The following is a 20,282-nucleotide window of genomic DNA, read 5'->3' on the forward strand; positions in this document are numbered from 1 at the left end:
CCAGTTCTTGCTGATTCTGCCTCCACAACATTCTATTCTCTTTCACCTCATCCCATCCCATTCTATTGTATCCCACCTCACCTCATCTCATTGCATGCTATTTCCTTCCATTCATATTTACCAAGCAATCTTGGTATGATTATGAAAGCCTACCTTCTACAAATGTCTAGAAGTCAATGCTTTCAATGACTGAGAAAGTAAGGGTGACAGCACTAAGAAAAATAGGTATACAGGGAAATTTATTATAGAATTATAATCCGTAAGAGAATTTAGGAGATCATCTAATAGAACAAGAAACCCTAACAAGAAACACATTCAAGTCATTCCCAAGAGATAGGTAATCTACCCTTATTGAAAAGACAAGGAAAGAAATGTTTCTGGAGGAGAGTGCAAGTATCAAAGGAAGGATGCTAGAATGAAGAACAACTCATCCTACCAAATAATTTATGAGCCACTAACGGCTGTAACTGATTCTGATGCCCTAGTAAAATTTCACAAAATGTTTACTTGTGCTTTTGAGTGGGAAGCTAAAAAACCATCCTCAGCTCTGTCTCCCATAGCTCCCCCTTCAAAGCAAGGGCTATGCGTGCAGCATTTTAGGCCAATGAAAGGGAAAAAGGATAATTAACAAGGACTATCTCTTAGTCTCCCTTGCTCTGACTGTTGCTTGATCACTTCTGCCTTTTCTACTTAGGTAAATGATTATGTATCTTTGGAGGGTTTAGCTAAGTTTCCATCAAGTTCCAAAGGTATGGCTGAAACAGATAACTGTGTCTTCATACGGTTTTATTAAGACCTTAAGATTTCTGATAATGTTTTGGAATTACCCTTTGTTGGAATGGCATTATCAGTCCAATGGCCCCTGTAGTCTCCAGATCAGTGTCTTGTGGACTCTTAACCTGCGGGCGAATACTTAAGCTAGGCAATGTGGTAAGATGGAATATGTCTATAGTGCCTGTGGAGTCAGAGCACCTGGCTTAAAACTATCTCTGATGTTTCTTAGTGAGCTTAGGTAAGTCATTTAACATCTCAGCCTTAGTTTTTCATTTGTAAAATGGGTAGTTTACATTAAATAGTCTCTGAGGTCCCTTCTTTTCTATATCTATAGTCTATGAGCCTTACAAGGGGCTCCATGTATAGTTATAGCTGTGGAATTTAACTGAAGCTCTTCAAACACATTCTATTTATATGATGCTCTTTCCCCCTCTCACCTTCTCCTCCCTCACCCCCAATATACACACACAGCCCAAGGTGGGAAATAAATTATCTCTTAAAAGCCAAAACAACAGAGCAGTCCTGGAAATAGTTAGGTTGACTGTCAACTTAGCTGTGTCTTATTCACACCCATCTCAGTTTTTCTGTCTTTAGTCTTTACTTGTGGGTATAAAACCTCTAATAATTAATCCTAAACGTGCTTCTTGTCATTTTACTCCCAAAGGAGTCAACCTATTGTAATGAGGCCATGAAAAACAGTATGGCATATTTATATTTTAAGTATAAACTTCTCTTCTTTTTCTTCTTGGGTTTTTCTTACGGCTAAAATAGTTTGGATGAGGAAATACTTTGTTCTTTAATACTGCGACAAATGAGAATTTGCAGGCTAAGAGGTTAACAGCAATGCAAATAGGGAGATCAAGAATGAAAATGTAAAATGACCCACTTATTAGGAATCATCACTTGGGGAAGGGAAAGTCATGTGACTTCTCACATAGTCTACAGATTTGCCCCCAGCTTTCTGTATAGATCGTTATAAGAGAAAGGTTTGAATGGAATATGTTTCTGTCCAAGAGTCAGTTTGGAATGATTCATCATCCACATGACCAAGGAATAAAAGGCAGAGAAAACCAAAACCTAGAGCTTGCAGCCTCAGGCATGAAGTATTTAAGGCTTTCCAGGATTTAAGAAACAGCATCCCCTTACACCTTACTCTCACCCAAGAGCATCCAGGCCCTGAAAGCTGGAGATTCCAGGAAGAAGAAAAATTAGTGATGGTGGATTTGATCATTGTGAATGTAAGCTAGGCAGAGTAAGCAACAGGACTTTAGCAAGGTGAATCTGGTGGGAATGTACAGTAATATATTGGAGAGGAGTTTATGCAAGGGAATTAGCAATTGTAATGTAATTGAAGCATGACATGATAAGAAACCATAGGGATTTTAGTGGCAATAGGAAAAGAAAGGAAGGCATAGATATGAGACATCTTGAATTCATAAGCCACTAGTGTCTGTGGCTGATTCTGGTCCCAGAATAAAATATCAGGAGAGGCTTTCTTATCTTTTGTTAATTGAAAGAAAAACATTCCCAGTTCTCTGTTTTCCTACTCCCGTTTTCCATCAGAGCAAGGGCTACTTGATGTGATGAGGGCCTGAACTAGACTAAGTGGAGAGGAGATGTATGGGAGAGATGCTGGGGAAGTAGAATGGCCACCAATCCACTGACTGGACAAAGGGGATGAAGGAAGAGTGAAGAGTTGAAGATGAGTCTGAGGTTGAGAACCTGGGTGACTGGAAGGAAAATGGAATCTTCCACAGAAATAGGAAGGGGGTAGGTGCCAGGTAAAAGAGTTTTGTTTTCTCCATTGCCACACACAGTGCCCAGCACATAACTAAAGTCTTATTGCTTGATTGATTGTGGAATCTATAGGATTTGGTAACTTATTAGATACAGGTGTCAAAGGAAAGGGAGCAATCATAGATGACAGATGTATGGGAAAATAAGGATACAAAATACTCCAGCTTTCTTATCTGTCAACATACGTGCGTGTATATGGGCATATATACATACATATATACATATACATTAAACATATACATAAACATAAAATAATCCTAATGGATCAGTTTATTTATTGTATTGTCAAAATGGTGGCATGGAAAGTATGTTAGTCTTAGGAATCAAGAGCCTTGAAGTTAAGTTTTATTTCAGACATTTGACGGTAGCATGACCATGTTCGCATTATTTCACCTTTCACAGCCTTGGTTTCCTCAGCTGTATGTCAATACGTGAAGGATCTGTGATTTCATTGGCAGAACTCCCTCTACCACAAACCTATAACTTGCAGTTTTAGAGAGCACCTAGAAGCCATACAGCATAAGCTCTTTGAGGACAAAAGTTTCTTTCATTTTTTCTCCATATTCCCAGAAACCAGCACAGTGTCTAACATATAACAGGAAGCTAATGTATCTTACTGATTGTGGAATGAATTAAAGTTTCCAAAGCACTTTCCTCAAGGTGACCTTGTCATGGAGGCAGAACATTTGAAGGGTTGTTCTGTGGGCAAAGGATAAGATTTATTTTGTGAGGCTTCTAGAGGAAAATTATGACCAAGGGATGGAAGTCACTGGAAAGCAGACTGAAGCTCAACATAAGGAAGAATTGCCCCAATAATCGAAGCTGTCCAAACATGGAATAGGAGAGGTGAAATGACTTGCTCATTGTCTCACCACTAGCAAGTGTCAGAATCAGGACGTGAACCCAGATCTTTCTGAATTTAGGCCCAGCTCCATCCTCAGTTCCTTGACTGTAAAGTGGGGTTAACAATAATTGGACTACTTAATTCCCAGAATGTACCTTGTAAACATTACTAAAATGTAAATTGTTATTATCATGACCATATTTTGGTTTTACTGCTTCACCAGAAATTCTTGTTGGCTACTTTGGCCCTTTTGTTGATAGGCACAGGCAGCCACTTCGTGAATACGAACCTACTGCCTCCAAGAACTGTAAGAGCACCCACATGAGTTTCACTTGTGTGCTCACACATGCTCTTGTGAGGGCTTGTGCACCAAAATACACTTTCTAAATGCTAGTGATAATTACTGGGGCTATGGGCCACATATTTTACACAAAAATGAAACACATGGTATGGGAGAACTCTGCTTCTGCATAGTTAAACTTTACTGTATTACAGTAAAATTCAACTGTACTTGTAGATATGCTAAATTTGCAGAGAAAGCATGGAGGGGAGGAGTCAAGACTCAATGATAAATGTTTCCTTATCTAATCATTAGCACTAATGCTAATAGCAATTTCATAGCATAATACCTTGAACATGATTTTTATTGTTATTCAGTAGTTTCAGTCCTGTCCAGCTCTTCATTAGCCCATTTGATACTGGAGTGGTGTGCCATTTCCTTCTCCAGTGGATTAAGGCACACACAGATTAAGGGGTCACATGGCTAGTGACTGCCTGAGGCTGAACTCAGGTCTTCCTGACTCCAGCCTAGTGCTCTAGCCACCTGGCTGTATGTAGAGACTTAGAAACCCACAAGTCAATATAATCTTTGTTGTATTTTAGTTAAATTCTTTTTTGTTAAACATTTCCCCATTTTAACCTGGTTCAGGCTTTAGGGGGTAGTTTTGTAGGCTGAGTGTTTTTGACACCTCTGGCCTACAGCACTGAAAAAGGTCAAATGACTTGCCCAGGGTCACATATCCAGAGTGAATAAGAGGCTGGACTTAAATCCAGGTCTTCCCCGCTCCAAGGTCAATGCTGTATGATGAGGGTCTTCCTATTTTCAAATAATAATAGTAACAACCCATAGGGTAATAAAGAGACCTCAGGAGTCATTTAGTCATCTATCTTACATTATAGATAAGAAAAGTACAACCTAAAGATAGTAAGAGTCAGAAGTAGGATTTGAATCTGTGTTTTACGACTAGAGAGCTCTTTCCACTGTACCATAAACATTTATGTAACCAGAGTCTGGCACCAAACCTTGGTTACAATTATATAGCATTTTAAGAATACAATGTAAGCTCACTCATTTTATAGGGTCATGGTTAATATTTTCATTAATAATAAAAAATACATAGACTTTTAAAAATACAATATAAACTCCTTGAGAAAAAGGGTTGTTTATTTTTTTCTCTCTATGTATTCAAGACTTAGCATAGTTCCTAGCATGGAACAGGTACCTAATGCATCTTATTGACTGTTGAATGAATGAAAGTTTCTAAAGTGCTTTTCTCGAGGTAATCCTTGAACACAGCTAATACTTGTTCTGCAGACAAGAGATAATACTTATTTTGTGAAGCTCCTAGAGGAAAACTAAGATCGGGGATGGCAGTTATTAGAAGGCAAACTTAAGCTTGATATAAGGAAGAATTTCCTAACAATCAGAGCTGTCCAATCATGGAGTAGCTCTCTTTATAGACAGTAAGTTCCCCTGCTGATGGAGCTATTGTAGCAGAAGCTAGATGACCAATCAATCAACAATTATTTATTATGTATCTATTATCTGTTATATACCATGGAAAAACAAAAACTTAACACCATTTATGAGAGATGGTATAGACAGACTTGAGGAAGTAGGTAGAATAGATAACCTCTGAGGTCCCCTCTAATTGTAGAATTCTAAAATTCAATTAATGTGATTCTTTTTTTCTGAAGAAAAGTTAGACTACACACTGTGTAATAAATTGACTCTGATAATGAGACTCTATGCCTTTCTTCAAACTCTATTACTCAGAAAGAAACAATGCACTTAGAATTTCAAACCAGAAAAATTAATAACCAAAATGCAATAGAGATTCCATCAGATTTAAACTAATTTCATTTCTTACCAAAGTCTGTGGAAAGGCATTATTTCTTATAAACAATTGGAATAAATAAGTGAGGGACAATGACTTTCCCTACAATTCATTTTAGCTATAATGTCCTCTATAAATGAAACATCTATTAAAAAAAATAAAAAGGTCTAACAAGGTTATAATAATTAGATCTGTTCAGAAAAGAAAAGGATAAGGCTTCAGTAGGCAACATTAGGGCATACTTCAGATTCCCCATCACATCTGGCTCTATTTAGATGCTAAAGACACGTTCATCTTTGAACCTGGTCTGAGGCACTTCCTGCCTCCAGCTGCAGTACCTGGTTAGGAGCCATCAAACGACACAGTCACATTCGTGCTCCTGATTCCATCTGCTGAATTCTTACTTCCACACCAACCTGAATTCCTTCAGAAGAGAAGTCTCTTTTGGAGCTGAATTTCTTTTCCTAATTAAGTTACTATTTAGCTTATTTGGGTTGTGGCATGGCATATAATCCATGAGTGAGTGACTTGGTTTAGCAAAGAAAAGGAAAAAACAAAACTGTGCTCTATGGCCACTTTCTCTACCCCCTAACATGAGCCAGTCATTTTGTGTTATCATTATGCAGGGGTTCCTGCTGAAAAAGAGAGGCTAGCTATCCATCCTTGACTCTTCTTTCTTCCCCTCCCTCCATTCAATTATTCACCAAATCTTGTCCATTCTACCTCTGCTTCTCTTATACACATCCATTTCTCTCCAAGCCTTTATCACCTCTCATCTATACTCTGCAACAGCCTCCTAATTGGCATCCCCACTTCCAGTTGCTTGCCTGTTCAGTACACTCGCAGTTGCCAAAAATTCTTCCTAAAGTACAGGTCTGACCATGATTCTTCCCTGCTCTAGAATCTTCAGGGGTTCCCCATTACCTGTGGGACAAAAGGTAAACTCCCCTGCAATAGTATTTAAAACTTTTAAAATTCTGACTCCAGACTATCTTTTCAACTAATTTCAACATATTTCCCATTACTCCTCTATGGGTTGTGCACAGCCAAAGTAGTCTGTTTGACTAGTTCCTCAAACTTGAAATTCCCTCTCTTGCTGTCCCTCATGCCTGGAATGCACACCTTCTTTACCTGTGTCTCTTAGAATCTTCAACTTTCTTCAACACTCAGCTCTGGTGCCATCTGCCTTTTCTATCAAACCTTCCTTCTCTTCCTTGCTATGGGTCCTCTCTCCCTCTTCAAATTATTTTGTTCTTATTTATCTGTGTCCACACTGTTTCTCTCCAATAGAATATGCTACTTATGAATGGCACTGTTTTTATTTCTGTTTCTGAATCCCTAGCACTTAATGCAGTGTCTTGAATCCAACAGGTGCTTAATAAATGCTGATTTAACTGAATTGAATGGCTCGGTGCAAACAAACTATTGCTCTGGGAGAAAAAAAAACTCAAAGCACATGTTTTAGAGTTGGTAAGTGAATATCATTTATTCATTTGGGCAGCCAATGTGTGATCAGATATTTATTGAAGGCCTGATATATGAGTTATAGGGCAAAATTTTAAAAAATTATAACATATTTATCTGGCACTTTAAAGTTTACAAAGTACTTTCCTCACAACAACCCTGCAAGGTAGGAAGTACAATTTTTATTATACTCACCTAGAAGGTAAGAAATCTGAGAATCAGAGATTTGTCCATAGTCACAGAGCTATTAAATGTATGAACAGGGATTTGAACGCAAGTCTCCTGATTATAGCCCTAGGACTCGATCTACCACATCTAGTGCTGAAGCTGAAAAAGTATAATGAATAGAATTTATACACGGATGAGAAACTGTTTAACAGATCACATATCAGATTGAATGACAATATTTTTTGGGGGGAGAGAGTTAATAGATTGGGAGTCAACTCTGGGTTAAAGGGCAACCATAGGTCATCACAGATACAGGAGTTTGGCAAAAAAAAAATCAATAACAGCATTTTATGAGAACCAACTGACTATATGGAATATAAAACTATTGTATATTTTATTATCATTTATAAATTGTGGGCTACACATCCTTTAGATAATTAATATTTATAATAAGTCTATATATATGCATTTTTGTTAAGATTATTAAATTTACCTACCAGCACACTACTGACTATATCTCAATGTCTTTGCTCTTATGCAGCATAAGTTAAGCATAAGTTATGAAGCATAACTATAAAATATAATGTGAATGTACAATGAGAGGCAGAGAAAAAAGTCACTTCCCACAAAAGGGAAAAGGGAAGACTTCCCAGAGGACATGGCATCTGAGCCAGTTCTTGAAGGCCAGGTGGGATTTAGGATTTAGATACCAAATATATGCTAAGATTGGTTAGGAAATAGCAGATATTGAATATGGAGGTGGATATAGATGTGGTCCAATCAGCTGTCCTAACACCATCAAAAATATAAGCCTGAGCCACAATTATTGGCTCTGCTAAACAGAAGAAGCGCAGTTAGGTGGCATAGTGGATAGAGCACTGGGCTTGAAGTCAGGAAGACTCCTCTTCCTGAGTTCGAATCTAGCCTGAGACACTTACTAGCTGTATGACCCTGGACAAGTCACTTAACTCCATTTGCTTCAGTTCCCTCATGTGTAAAATGATCTGGAGAAGGAAATGGCAAACCACTCCAGTATCTTTGCCAAGAAAACCCCAAACGGAGTTACAAAGAGTTGAACATGACTGAAGAACAACTGAACAAAAAAGAAAATAACTGTGTCCTCAATTAACCCCTATCCCATCTGCTAAATAAATAGGGGAGGAGAGTTGTCTATGATCAGCAGAAGAGAGGCCTCAAATGCCTCAAACACCTAACATAGTAGAGGATGATTTATAAATGTGCACAAGAGGTAGTGCCCTAAATGAAACAGATGGTCACATGAGTATGTTTGATTAGCGATATTTTTTAAGGTCAAATGATTGTTTCTATGATCATCAAACCTGTGTAATTGGGAAAGTCACTTAAGCTCTTTAAGCCCCTATTTCCTCATTTGCAAAATGAGGATAATAATAGCACCTATCTCACAGGGTTGGGAGGATCAAATGAAATCACATATGTAAAGTGTGTTCCAAACCTTGAAGTACTAACGAAATGTCAGCTATTGTTATTATTATTATTAATTGTAATATCATTATCATGAGCTATCATAAGAATCTGATTATTCTCGTGATCTTAGAATTTTCAAGTCACAGATTCTTACTGGCATTTCATCATTGTACTATATATTCTGTTTATTTTTCATACCTCTCATTCTCCACTGTTTGATATACAATTGAATTTTCCTCAATTCATTGAACTATGTTGAAATGGTTCTACACATCACTGTCAATGAGTTACCCACAAAAAGTCATGTGAATTTCACATAATCTCTGAAAAGATTCTAGGATGGATCTATACAAAATAAATGTTTCCAAATTGCACTACCACATACTGTTTATCTAAACCCCCTACTCTCCCCCAAAAAACCAGAAATAACCAGAGAGGACTCCCTACTCTCTCACTTTCGTTGTTTGTAAGGTGTTAAAGGAAGGGCAAAATAAATATGTTTAACCAGGCCAAGAGAACACAGAAATAAAAAAGGACACATAGTAAATGACAACTTGACCACAAATTCCAAAGGAGCAGTACCAACTGCCACTGTTCACCTGAAGCCTGTCCAATCTGAAGATTTTTTTTTAAAAGCAAACTGAGCCATCATCATTGCTACCAAATGCAGAGGTAGATATGAATGTGGTCCAATCTGCTGCCCCACCACTATCCAGAATAGAGAGGTCAGAGAAACAGTTATGGCTCTACTATCACTGACAGCCAATCAGAGAGCTTCCCAGTAGAGCTTCTCTAGAACCATAGCTGAAGAAGAAGACAGAACAATCAGATATAAGAAGGGTTCAATTCATTTATTTGCTCATTCAAATACTTACTGAGTTCCTGTTACAGGGAAGGCACTCTGCTAGGCTGACAAAATATTTGTTTAATGTGCCTTCTTTTTTTGGATGATGAGAGGCATTGTGGTATAGTGGGAAATATGCTGGACCTGGAGTTAGAGGACCTGGGTTCAAATCTCATCTCTGCCATTTATTACCTGTTTCATCTTGGTTGAGTGGCTTAGACTCTCTGGGATTCAGTTTCCTCATCTATAAAATAAGGGGATTGGACTAGATGACCTCTCTTAGATGATCCCACGAGCTTAAAAAATTGTCTTCTAACTAATCTGGCCTCCTAATTTGTTATGCCTGAGCCAGAGTAGTAAAGCACTTAGAACTGGAGGTAGATTTGGGTTTGGAAGCCACATTTACTTAGTATCCATGTGACTTTGACAAGTCACTTCTCCTCCTAAAGATCTTAATTTACGTCTGTAAAATGAGTGGGTTTTCCTAGGTGACCAATAATATCTCCTTCTAATATTAAAATCCTATGATCCTAGCTCCAAGCAAGTGCTTCCCACCTCCTACTGAACGTCTACAGATGCCAATGCAATATGATGGCAGAAGGCAGCTGTTGGGGTCCATTGGGTGTGGCAGTCTTGGCTCACACCTATCACAAACTGCAGAGGCATGGTAGAGCCAACAGCTCACAAGCTTCTGGTTTGCATGGTTTCATACCTAATGAAAGGATAATGGTTTCCTAGGAGAGTCTTACCAAGAGCCTGTGAGCTCCTTGAGAACAGGGACTATCTTTTGCCTTTTCTTGTATAACCCCAGCACTTAGCATTGCACTTGCACATAGTAGGCACTTAATACATGCTTGTTGACAATTGAACTGACTTCCCACAGACACCATCTTACTCTTCCCTTTTTATTCAAGAGCAGGTCAAAACTGGAGAGCATTAAGAAATGAATTAAGCCAATCTAGTTGGGTGAGGGTTGTGATGGTGATGCAGATCTGGCCCTATTCAACGAATAAGCCAGATCTTCTTGCTGTATCCCTTGCCTGAACTCCTGGGTTTGAGTTGATGTAAACAAGATCAGAAAAAGAAGTTTCAGGGTTTGGGGTTTTTCCTCCCATACTTGTAAATGAAAAACTCCCAGTGGCTTGAGTAGATAACCTTATTTTACAAATGATACCAAGAGCAAATACGTAGCATTTCTTGTACATGATGTAAATGTTTTCCTCCTTTTCTGATCATCTTCTCTTTATTCACTGTAGTGCTTTTGTTTACTTTGATTCATAGCTACAAGAGAGGTTATCAAGGCCAACCTCCTCATTTTACATATATGGAAACCAAGGTCCACTGAGGGCAAGTTCACACAACAAACTATTGGCGGCATACTCTGACTAGAACTCAAGCCTCATTTCAGTGCTTCTTCCACTATCCAGACTCCTTTATTCCTGCAAATAATGCTGGCCCACTCTGCCCATCTTTTCCAATTCTTCACTTCTCATTCTTTGTAGTCTCCCTCTTTTTGTCCTTTCCCTGTCCCTTCTCTTACCCCAAACTTCATCTCTTATAGTCCCACAACCAATGAATGGGTTGGAGAGAGGAAGTGGTTTGGGTTAATCAGAGATGAGAAGATGCAGAGTTCCTTCATCCCAGTACTTCAAATAATGCCTTTATTCCAATCTTGTTCTTTCTCCTTTCCTCACTTGTTCTTTCTTTTTCTCTTCTTTGCCAAGAGTGTTTTCCATTCTTTAATCTTCTTTCTGATCCAAATTGTAAAATATCTCCTACAGACCCACTTCCCAATGATGCTTTGAGTTTGGAAGAACGGCTCACACACGAGCAATACCAGCAGAATTCTACTGTGTGTTTGGGGTGGGGTGGGGAGGGAGATGACAGACTACATTAATGACGTCCAGATGATTTTTAAGAAAAATGCCAAAATGGAATTCCTTACCTTTTTTTAATAAACAAGGTTAAACTTAAGAAATAATTATTCTTATTTTAAAGAGCCAAGATCATGCAAAACCCTACCCATGGCAATGATTTTTCTTTGGAGAACTCAAAGATTTTCCATACATGATTCTATGAGTCCTGAAAGGACTATGGACCACCTATATGACCAACCCCTCAGTTAATGACAGCATAAATAAATGAAATCCTTAGGAGAATTAGAGCTATCGGATTACGGCTGATCAACCTTGTGTGTTATTGAGTTGTAAATACATTACACAATTGACTGATTTAAGTTGTCCGTCCTCCTGTCTCACTCGCTCTTTCTGATTCACTTCGGTCCTAAATCTTGATCAACAGTGTAGAGTGTGTGTCTGGATTTTGGTGTTGCTCTTTCAACTGCTGAACCACGAACAGATTATGAGACCCTAGGGTGCAATTCTCTGGTTCTGAACTACTAGGGGTGATTTTTTTTAAACTGGACCTGTGATTCCATCAGTATAGGAAGCTCCCAGTAAGGAATCTCCTCTACCAATATTCTTTGGAAACATAGGGCTTGGGACCCTGTAGCTTCTGTCTCCAGACTGCAGAATCCCTGCCTAACCCAGAATGTAAAGCCCTTACATATCATATTTTTCTGCTTTTACTTGCCTGGTTGTCAGAGCCTGAGTCCTACTTTCCTGAATGATAGCTCTGCCTCCTATCATACATATATTGCTGGCCCCAGGTGGCTTTTCTATATTCTACTTTTCCTTCAAATTCATAGTTTCTCAATCTACTTTCAACTGCTTGCTTTTTCTACTTCACAGTTAGGGGTCTTACTGGGTACCACCTTCCTTTCCTATGCTCTCTAGGCATTTAATTCCCCTTCTCCTCCACTGTCAGTGACACTCCCAGAGCTGCTTCCTGAGTGGACTAAAAGAGCACCAGATATCATTGCTAGTGAAAACAAGCCCAGAGCTCACTGTTAATCTCTCAACTTGATAGTAACACCCTGTCATTATCATATGTATTGAAATACCTTTTGTCACAAGTAAATTAATTATCTTGACAAGTAACATATGGGGCTTTCTAATCTTTACATACTAATAACTACTATTTGGTGTACTGGAATTAAATCAATCAATCACTAAACAACTGAGTACTTACTATATGACAGGCACTGTGCTAAGCTCTTGGGGGATACAAGAAGAGACAAAAGATAGTCCCTGCCCTCAAGGAGTTTACAATCTAACGGAGGAGATAAAATGCAAACAAAGGGAGTTATACAAGATAAATAGGAAATAATTGAAGGAATTAATTCATTAATTCCTTAAGAGGGGTTGGGGAAGACTTCTAGAAGAAGGTAGGATTTTAGTTGTGACTTAAAAGGAAGCTAGGGAGGTCTGTAGTGAGAGAGGAGGAAAGAGGACATTCCATGGGGGAACAACCAGAAAGAATGCCTGGAGCCAATAGATGGAGTGACTTGGTAGAACAGCAAGGAGGCTGATGTCACTAGATTGAAGAGTACAAGTCCGAGAGTAAGGTGTAAAAAGACTGGACAGGTGGGGGCCGGGTATGGGTTATGACGGGCTTTGTATTTGATTCAACAATCAATCGGAAGTCACTGGAATTTATTGGGGGGGTGGTGTTACATATTCAGACTTTTGATTTAGGAAAATCACTTTAGTGGTTGAATAGAGGAGAGACCGGATTGGGGAGAGACTTGATGCAGACTCAATGGCAGCCTATTACAACAGTCCAGGCGTGAGATGATGAGGGCCTGCACTAGAATTGTGGCAGTGTCAGAGGACAGAAAGGGGCATATTAGAAGCCGAAAATGTGAAACTGACATTAAAGATCATAGCAAGAAGAATTTGGAAAGAGCAAATGATGAGATAGATCCACTATAGCTATTCAATTTGCAGTATATATTGGTGAGTTCAATTGATTTTCCATTTCTCTCATTAAATCATATCTGGAATTCATCTTTTAGAAAATTATCAATGTGAATATCATGTCAAGTCAGTATTTTAGTGATATTCCCTTACTGATGGATCCAGCAGCAGATAGGGAGCCAAGGGGAAAAGTTTTCATCATATTAAATCTTTTACTGAAGTCCTACTTCAATACTTCACTGTGGCATGGAGCTTACATTTAGCCACTTAAAAGGTTGTGAGATAAATTTTGTCAGGTTCTATCAAGATGCAAAGGCTTCTAGCTTGAGTCCAGCCATAGGATGTACATCTTTTATCTAAGGACCTTTCCCACTAAATTTATTAGAATGATGGCCACCAGGTGCCATTTTTGACCATGGCACTTCATAAAGTAGAGATGCAATCTGAATGAGGAAGATGCTATACCAGGCATAATCAAGGATCTTTTGAAGTATCAAATAAGTCAGCTTGGCAAATAATCAGTGTGATAAGAAAAATAGGAAAAAAGATTAATTTGAATTTGATGAATGTTTCCCCAAACTTTAAAAAGTTACTTTTCAATGTATAGCCTCTATCAGATTGCATACCCTCTTTGGGGGGGGGAAGGGCAGGAGAGGGCAAAATTTAGAACTCAAAATCTTTTAAATGTTGAATGAATGAATGCTGAAAACAAAAAATAAATTAATAATTTTTTTTAAAAAGTCACTTTTCATAGTTTAACTTTCTTTGCCTATCCCTACACTAAAATGAAAAATTCATATCTCAGACAGTTTATCTTAAGAGTCTTCTTTCTAAGTGAGCCACAGAAATTCACCTAAGTGGCATTTTGCGAGTTGTATCAATCTTTCAGTAATTCTGAGACTTAGATTTCCTTTCCTACTGCAAAGGCCTGTTTCTTTTTTTGTGTTCTGAGAAGATGATAAAATCAGCCTCCAGAATCCACATTTAATTTCATTTTGATGTCCAGCCATTCAGCAAGAACAATAAAAAAGCTTTTATTCCCTCCTAATTTCCATATTTTTTTTAATCTGATAAGCCAATTGACACTTGATCAGGAAGAAATTTCTCTTTCAGTTTTTAGCTAGGATCTTAGAAAGAGTCACCTAACTACCTCTTTCTCCTTCCTAAAATATGCATGTAGGAGCAACAGTCTTCAGACTATGGTTAGAACATGGTCTCTCCTTTCTTGTAAGACCTCCAAATCTCAGGATACCCCCTCTAGATGTGTGCAGAGATGAGTGGACAAGTCAACGACCATGCAGTACCCTAAGCATTCATGTCTCATTTACACACAGATAATAAAATGTTAAAAGGTGTCCTACCCTGAGATTGCAGCAAGTTTTTGATGGGCCTGCCGGGCCATTTCACAGCCTTTGGTTCGGGCCTTGTGCATTTCCGCCCTTAGAGATGGACAGTTGACTGAGACATCCCCAATAGAAATGACTAACTCTCGATACAGGGCCACTTGGGTATTGAATTCTTGGACAAGCTGGAAGAAAGATGAGTTACTTTCATGAAACACAATAAAATAGGCAGCAAGTTTCATACTCCAACACATGTGAACAGAGGCCTGCCTTCCAGCTGACCCACTCAAGAAATTGGGCAGAAAATGAATTTTTCAGACACTTAAACATTTTAGATAATGAACTTTTCATAACCTTTGAGATAAACATTGTTATTCCTAATTTGGCCCTCTTCAAAGGTCCACCTTCCAAACCAGATCGTAATGATTTCCACCAGGATGCTCTCACCACTCTTATTGGATCAAGGTTGGAAATCTCTCAAGTTGCTCAGAGATTACATCAAAAGGGTCACTCTCGTCTTGTCTTTTTTCAGAAAACACTTTGTCAAGTGGTTGACCGCCAAGCTGCTTACCTTTCTTCAGCCAGGCCCACCACTGAAGGATTCCAGCTTCCCAAAGGCTGGATGGTTTGGGGGCATCACAAGCAGAAAATCATTACATTCACTGCACTGGAACCAGCCTCCTTTCTGCAGCAAGCACAGTTATCTGTTTGGGTTTTTTTCTCTCCTCCTCCCTTCCCCCCCCCCTTTTTTTAATCTCCTCCTTTCCCCTTTCAGAGATCTAATTCACCGTCTCCTTTGCAGCCACCATTCTCAGAAGGGAGAGAAACTACAAACCGTCGGACGCTTAGTGGCCCCCTCATTTTCTCTAGAACCCAGTGGCAGTGTCCTAGCACTTTCCCCTTTGAACCAAGATGACTTGGGTGTCAACCCGAATCGGAGCTAGGGGGACTGGGGGGTGGGGGGGGTGGACTGCAGTTTTAAAAATAGTGCAACTGCACGTGATCGGAATAGACAAACCGAGGGGGGAGTGGCACTAAAGCAAACGATCAAAATACATGACTCCCCAACCCCCCTTAAAAAAAACTGCTTTTGTTTTTACCCACCATCTTGCAGTCGTCCAGGGCTCTCTGGGTCTTGTGGGCGCTCTCGGAGCCGCTGCCCCTGCGCTCACAGTCCCCGCTCGGCAGCGTCGGCTTGCTGATCTGAAAGATCGAGGAGCGAGTGGAGCGGCCGGGGCGCTTTTTGCGCCCATTCGGTGCAGAACTCATGCAGACACATCCACCAAGCCGAAGCTGCGGCTGGGCTGCCCGGATCCCCAGCAGGCGCGGCCAGGGCTATTTCCCCACCGCGCCGAAGACCACGGCCAAGGAGGCGGCCACAGTCCCTCTCCCTGGGCGCTCACAGCAGCGGCGACGGCCGGGGCGGCTGGTAACCTTCAGCTTGAAGGAGAGCTGAGCGAGCGGGTGCTGTGCTTTGCAGCATCGCTCCCACTACGGGCGCGGACGGAGGATGTCAAGTTGCCTTCAGCAGCATCTCAGCCCCTGCAGGGGCAACCTGGCGCGGGCAGATCGCTGAGCCTTCCTCTAGGCATGGATCTGGAGGCGAGGCAAGGACAACGGTGCCCGGCAGTTCAGAGTTTCCATTCAGAAGGGAGATCAGCTTTCAAAACCTAAGCTGCAAGGGTTGAGGGGCGGAAGCAGAGGGTGAAGGGGAGGGGGGGTTGAGGGGAGAAGAGTCGCTCCAGCTTTTGTGTCTTCCCGCAGCGGCGCTTGCTTCTTTAGCCTCCTCCCCTCCCTCCCCCCCTTTCCCAGACCTGTGAGGACCGTCTGTCCTCCGAGCGGGCCACGGGCTCTAATGGCTTGCCTGGATCCAGTCTCTAAGGGCTGTTCTGTTTGAGGATCCCAAATGGACCCGTGGTGGGACTGGTAGACGCAGGGAATCTGGCAGGCTGACGTTGTTAGCAACCCAGCCCATTGATAGGACAGGAATACTAATGCGATCCATCAATCCAACCCCCCTACAGTTTATGCACTTATCCAATCAAATGCTCAGGAACATCAATTGCAAATATTACTTCATCTTCTCTATTATTAGAAACGAAAAGTGTCATCAGAGCGGAGCATATTACCACATGCCGGGATCTAAACAGTATGAATTTAAGCTTAACCAGTGTTGATCTGAGGCCCTCTCTCTCTGATTGGGTCCGTGGGCCATTAACTCTTAATGGGGGATGGGAAGGGAGAGAGGGAGATTAAAAAAGTTTTACGGCTCAAATAGAAGATCTATCCATTCAGAGTTAGAAATACTTTGACTCCGATGTATGAAAACAGATGATTTGTTTCCCATGTTCTTTCTATTATGTGTAGAAATTACCAGTGTCAGGTGAGGTAGAAGGTACAAATGTGACCCTGTCATAAGGATCCCTTACTCCAACACCACCTGCTTCCTCCAGCTTGTTAATGTCATTGGAGTTGGCTCTGAGTTCCAGAATGAGCTGTGAGATTCTTTTAACAGGCTGTCAGACAGTGAGAGTAATCAGCAGTTCCCTGTAATAGCCACCTAGCCTCCTCTGTGGGGACGTAACTAACCAGGAAGCTGAGGTCAGTAATCGGAGCAGTAAGGGAGAATTATAGGTATGATGGAGATGGTGCCTGTTTGTGCAAAAGTTGTCCTAGAGTGGTAAGAAGCTGAAGTCAGGGGGGAAGGGGAAAGACAAAGTCAGGTGTCCCGGATTATGGAATAGGGAATGAGGCAGTCGATCAGAAGCGAGGGCAATCGAACAATTTCCTTGGGCTGTGGCAGTATTGATGGTATCTTCTCTCAATTCCAAACCCCGCTAGAAACAGAGGAAAGGGCTATACCTTTCATTTGATCTTAATGGAAGGAAGGGGAGGGAGCTGACTTGGGGTTCCAATCTAATGTTGAGTGCACTTGAACCCCGAATGAGCTTTTTGAGAGGATGTAAATAAAAAGACAGCTGGCAAATAGAAGAGTATTTGTGCTACCTCCCTCACAGGGCTGCTGTGAGGAAAGTGCTCTGTAAATCTTAAAATTTGACTTTCTGTCTCTCCTTCCACCCTTTCCCTCAATCTTTATTTATCAGTGTGAGGAATTCTTTGGTGTGGAAACCCCCTCTACCAATGTAGATTGGATCATAAGACTGTAGAATTAGAATCTTTATCAGATTTAGAGAGTTGCCTGAGGGCACTTAGAGGTTAAGTGACTTTCCCATTGTCACACGGCTAGTATAAAGATGTGAGTTGAAACTTAGGTCTTCCTGACTCCAAAGCTGGTTCTCTATCCTCTATGACATCCTTCCTCTCATAACACACAATATAAGTGAGTTAGTATTATTTCAAGAAATTAAAATAGAACAAGGTAAAACCCCTGATCCTATTTTCTATTTCTTATAGGAGCCGGCGTTGGAGAGGAAGAGACATTCCCTGGCAGCTCTTCAGTGCCAAGAATGTGAATGCAGGGGCTGTGAATGTGGAGGAAACTTACCTCCTGCTTTTCTGATTACTATGTTTGTCCCAGAAAAAGAGAGCTAAGGCATTGCTGTTGTCTCTTCCTCCTCCAACAAGGAAATGGCTTGGGCTATGTAACCCAGGGGATGAAGGGGCATCTATAAATTATAGTCTTAATTTAATGCACACAGCAGATTTTGAAGTTTCTAATTCTTTTGTTGCCTATTGGTGACTAGGTTGGAATTACTTAACTCTACAAGAATCAGGAAATATTGGGCATACTGATTCATTCAAAAATAATTATTTGTTGAGCACCTACCATGTATACAAGACACTACTACTAACATAGGGGATACAACATAAGAAATAAATTAATCAATCATCCAATATTTATTGAGTACTTGCCATAATTGAGGGGCAGCACACCATTGTTGATAAAGGTCTCGCCTTGGAGTCAAGGCGACTTGGGTTCAAGTCTTATCTGTGACACAGGTATAAGCTATGTGACCACAGGAAAGTTGCCTAGCTTCCAAGCATTGCTGGCAACTCTGAAGAACTATACATCACAGATAGTCATGGATTTTCATGGGTAAAAGAAATTTCCACACTAGGCAATTCAGTACCTGATGAAATCACTGATGAAACCCTAACAAAACATATAAGTACTTCAAGTTTATTTGAGTTCTTTCTTCATGACACATTTGTGAGGTGGATAGCAGAGATGTTACTATCATCATTCTACAAATGAGAAATTGAGGTCTAGAGATTCAGCTAGCAAATGTCATAGCTAGGTTTCACATCCAAGTCTCCCTTCTCCCATCCTGGATTTTTTCTATTCCACCACACTGCCTCTCTATGGCATAGCAAATCATTTCTCTAGCTTCTTTCAAGATAACACTCGAAACCCATCTTCTGCAGGAAATTCCATCATGCCATCTGAATTATCTACTGTGTATATATCTTATATATACTTATTTATATGCTTTCCTCTCCATTAGAATGTGAATTCCTTGAAGGTTAAACTTTTTCTTTATGTCTTTTTCTTTGTATCCCCACTTAGCACTGTTCCTGGCACATGGTAATTTGTTGTAGGCACTGTAGTGCCTACAGAAAATCTATAAGATATGATTCTTTTCTTTGAAAGACTTATAGTCTAGTTGGGGGCCATAAGACACACACACACACAGAGAGCTTAGGAATTCAATTGATTCTGAAATAACAGCTACAGAGAAGGTAGAGATAATTGACCCACAGCTGAAAGGGTCCTTAGAAGTCATCTAGTCAGAGGGTTACAGATTGGAACCTGAAAGAGACCTTGAAAGTCAATCTCATTCACTTTACAAATAAAGATATTGAGGTCTAGAGAAGTTAAGAGACTTGCCCAAGGTCACACAGATAGTAAGTGACTGAGCCAGGACCTAAACACAGCTTCTGTGTCCCCAAATGAAGCATTTTCCCCACTGCATCACAAAGCCTATAAGAATTTAGCATAGAGCCTGGAACACAGCAGGTGTTTAATAAAAGTTTGCTGATTTGACTGTCAATATGGGCTGATTTAGTTGGGGAAGGCTTTGTGGAAATGAATGGTTTGAGTTGGGCTTTGAAAGATATGTAGGCTTTGGAAAGGTGGCAAAAGAAGCAGAAGAAAGGACAGATTTCTTTTGGGTTTGGAAAGAATTCATAAGCAAAGGCCCAAAAATGCATAGATGAGCATAGTTTATACTGGAACAGTGAGGAGGCTAGCCTGATTAGGATCTAAGAGGAAGTAAGTACAGATAGATATAATAGTTTGGGGTCAGGAAGGCATAAAAGACCAAGCAGAAAATGCAGTAGGAAGCAGGATTTACTATTTCCTATAATTTTTTTTGACCAAGTGTATTATGTGGTTTTAAAAAAAAAACTGCTTTAATAAGATTAATCTGAAAGAAATGTCCAAGGTGACCTAGAGGTGGGATAGGGGGTAGAAAATGAAGTCAGGGAAACTAGCAAGTTTGACTATTGTGGTGCTACAAGTGGGAAGCAATCAGGAGTAGGACTAGGCTGGTGACAACAGGAACAGAAGGCAAAAACCAGAGATGTTTCAAAGGAAGCAAAAGGATTTAATAATTATAATAGATGACATTAACATAGTACCTTCAAGTTTATAAAAACACTTAATTGTCCATGATCTCATTGGTCTGGTGATGGAATAAGCTCCAG

The 20,282-nt window shown here is 40.2% G+C and overlaps 1 protein-coding gene across 1 annotated transcript in view; it reads right to left on the minus strand.

Moving 5' to 3' along the window:
- The window catches only part of RGS7BP (regulator of G protein signaling 7 binding protein), a 111,028-nt gene extending 95,144 nt beyond the window's left edge, over positions 1-15,884 (minus strand). Inside the window, exons 1-2 of the mRNA XM_027863618.1 lie at positions 15,720-15,884; positions 14,634-14,800 (exon numbers count right to left, since the gene is read on the minus strand). Of these exons, the coding sequence (XP_027719419.1) occupies positions 14,634-14,800; positions 15,720-15,884 (332 nt within the window). The remainder of the gene's footprint in view (positions 1-14,633; positions 14,801-15,719) is intronic.
- Between the last annotated feature and the right edge of the window lie 4,398 nt (positions 15,885-20,282).

This window comes from Vombatus ursinus, unplaced genomic scaffold (assembly GCF_900497805.2).
Source record: "Vombatus ursinus unplaced genomic scaffold, bare-nosed wombat genome assembly UNPS02014772.1, whole genome shotgun sequence".
NCBI classification, from domain to species: domain Eukaryota; kingdom Metazoa; phylum Chordata; class Mammalia; order Diprotodontia; family Vombatidae; genus Vombatus; species Vombatus ursinus.